General features: G+C 59.5%; 1 protein-coding gene across 1 annotated transcript in view; it reads left to right on the forward strand.

Annotated features, from left to right (window-relative positions):
• Osbpl5 (oxysterol binding protein like 5) overlaps nucleotides 1–2956 on the forward strand; it is a 53358-nt gene that overhangs the window by 44879 nt on the left and 5523 nt on the right. The window contains exons 15-17 of the mRNA XM_015503066.2: nucleotides 1873–1970; nucleotides 2314–2403; nucleotides 2498–2634. Coding sequence (XP_015358552.1) covers nucleotides 1873–1970; nucleotides 2314–2403; nucleotides 2498–2634 — 325 coding nt within the window. The remainder of the gene's footprint in view (nucleotides 1–1872; nucleotides 1971–2313; nucleotides 2404–2497; nucleotides 2635–2956) is intronic.

Here is a 2956-nt window from a genome sequence, read left to right on the forward strand (position 1 = left end):
CCCCTCCCTCCCTCCTCCTCCTACCCTGCCCTCCCCTTCCCTTCTTTTCCTTATGGAAACTCAAACATATATGAAAGTCCAGGGGCCCCACAGACCCACAGCCCAGCAGGCCACCAACCTCACGTCCTTGGAATCTGCACACCCCCTCCCCAGCTGATCTGAGGGCTACCCCAATCCTCACGTCATGTAATCGGGTGTCTCTAAGATGAGAGACCCCTCTAACCATCATCACCCCAAAACAACACAAACCAGGTCCCTCCGTCACCCACATGGGTGTCCAGCTCCCCAGCTGTCAGATACGAGAGTCCTGTGTGCACACACGTCGCGATGTGGGAGCGTTGGTGAACACACATGTGCGCACGCCCGGGTGTTGTTGGCTCAGCTCTGTGCTCCCTGGGGCCTGCTTCCTGTCTCCCCACCTCCCTCCCGCAGGCGAGGCCTCTGTGGAAGGGGCGAGATGGTTATCAGGCAGCCTGGGTGTCTCGCTGTCCTGCTCCGAGCACTTCCTAGGACCTGGGCACCGGGGCGCTGTAGATGCGCCCACTCAGCAGCAAGGCCCTGGCGGGGACTCTATGTGGCAGGCGCACAGTGTCTGGTGGCTCTGTCTGCCATTCGCCTGGTGGATCCGCTCGTCCACAAGGCTGTGCGGGAGGCCATGCCTGTCACCTTTCACTTGATCACGGCAGCCTCCCTACGAGAAGCGGCCTCGGGCTGCGGGGGGTCAGCCAGAAGGTCGGTTGTGCTTTAGGATAATGCCAGGTTTTCCTCTTTTCAGAATAAGTGCCCTTTGGGGGGCACCCCCGAAGGTGGTCATTTCAGGACACCCAGCTGCTTTGCCTCTTGTGCTCCCGAGGCCCCATCCCGGGCCGCAGGGGGCCGAGTGGGCTCCTGGGTCCCCCACTACGCTAGAGTTCCGCAAGGGCCCTTTCCTTCTCCCATGGGCACCTGGACGTGTCCCCCCTAGAACTCACATGGGCCAATTCTCCAAGGAGCCCGTTCCTCCCAGTAGGAAGTGATATCTAGAGACCACACTGGAAGTCAGGTCTGGGTTTTTAAGGTTTTTTATTTTAGCGAAATGCATACAATGTAAAACACTTCCTTAGTCATTTTAAGTGCCCCGACCGGTGGCATTACTGCCTCCATGGTGCTGTCCCACTGTCACCGTCCACGCCCACCTCTTTTTCATGTGAGTGGCTAGGCCATCATCTCTGGGCTTTCTAACAAGCCAACGTGGGGGTCTATTTCTGCTCTTTGTTTTGTGGTCCAGGGGATGGAATGCTGCACCCCGAGACCTTCTTATTTTTGTTCTGAGACAGGTTCTCATTAAGTTGCTCACAATGACCTTGAACTTGAGACCTACCTGCCTCAGCCTCCCGAGTGGCTGGGTTGACAGGTGGCCACTGTGCCTGGCTGCGTGCGAATGGTCTGGTCTTGATTTGGTTTTCATTTGTAAAACGTATTTTATCCCACATTTCTGAGTGTTTTTGTTGGGGAGGGGGATAAAAAACCCTTTTTTTTTTTTTTTTTAGTGGCAGTGGTGGCACTTCTTTAATTAGATGTAAGTTCTCCATGTGGCCAGAAATGGAAGACTCCTTCTTCCAAAAAAGATGTGCTGATTTTTTTAGCACACCAGGTGCTGTCCAGGGACACAGCTGTGAGCCAGGAAATGCCTGTCCTCAGGGACCCGCGTTGGTGCAGAGTCCGAGACACCTGTCTTGGGTCCCCTTCCTCGAGGACAGTTCCTGAGAGACAGGCGTGCCTCCCCACGATGGCGCTGCCCCCCCATCCTCCCTTCTCGGCCTCCTGGGGTCCAACACTGGCCTTCTGGGACTCAGTGCTGCTGGTCTCCCCCCTGACACCGCTACCTTTCAGGCATCCTATACGGTACCATGACCCTGGAGCTGGGAGGGTCAGTGACCATCGCGTGTGAGAAGAACGACCTCCAAGCCGAGCTGGACTTCAAGCTCAAGGTAGAGGGCAAAGCCTTTGGGAGTCATGGCCCAGAGCTGGGGCCGTGAAGGGAGTGAGGCTTTGGGGAGCCCCTCCTTGCACCCAGGGACAGCTTTCCAAACCAGAGAACGGGGGGAGCAGCTCTTTACATACCACAGGACAGACAGGGCCCAGAGAGGGGAAGGGACCCGCTGCAGATCACACAGCAGAGCCAGTCAGCCAGGATAGACCCTGCGTCCTGGGGCTCAGGCTCAGCCTTGGCCTAGCTATGATCACAGGTGACTGCTCTGTGCCCCAGGAGGATGTGCCTCTGGCCTGGCCCCCTTGCTCACCAGGTGTCCCCTGTCCCTTGTGCCTCTGCAGCCTTTCTTTGGGGGCAGCACCAGCATCAACCAAATCTCGGGGAAGATCAGGTCGGGAGAGAATGTCCTGGCACATCTCACTGGACACTGGGTGAGGGGACGCCCCTCGGGGCAAGCCTGGCCGGGTCTCGGGGTGGTCACGGCCCAGGCCGGCAGCGCTGACCCTGCCTGGCTACCTGGGGCAGGACCGAGACGTGTTCATCCAGGAGGAGGGCAGCGGGAGCCCGGAGCTCTTCTGGACCCCCAGCAGGGAGGTCCGCAGGCAGAGCCTGAAGCGACACACGGTGGTGTTTGAGGAGCAGATGGAGATGGAGTCTGAGAGGTGAGACCCGCCTGGCCCCACAGGACCCCACTGACCAAAGCCTCGCGTGGCCGGGCAGGCAGGCAGGTTCTCGTGCCCCTTGAGGCCTGGCAGGGAGGCAGACCCCAGAGCAGACCCCTTGTGGCAGACCATGTGTCCTGGCAGGGACAGCTGGAGGGAGGGGTCCCCATCACGGCTGGCAGGTGACCGTCAGGTGACCGTCAGCTCCACAGGGAGGCCCCTGCCGTTAGAGCAGTCAGAGGTCGCCCTGAGCTCCGCCCAGCACAGAGGGCCTGCGCCCACGCTGCTGAGGGGACAGGGCTGCCCAGGCCCCCAGCTCAGG

Source organism: Marmota marmota, unplaced genomic scaffold (assembly GCF_001458135.2).
Source record: "Marmota marmota marmota unplaced genomic scaffold, marMar, whole genome shotgun sequence".
In the NCBI taxonomy this organism is placed as follows: domain Eukaryota; kingdom Metazoa; phylum Chordata; class Mammalia; order Rodentia; family Sciuridae; genus Marmota; species Marmota marmota.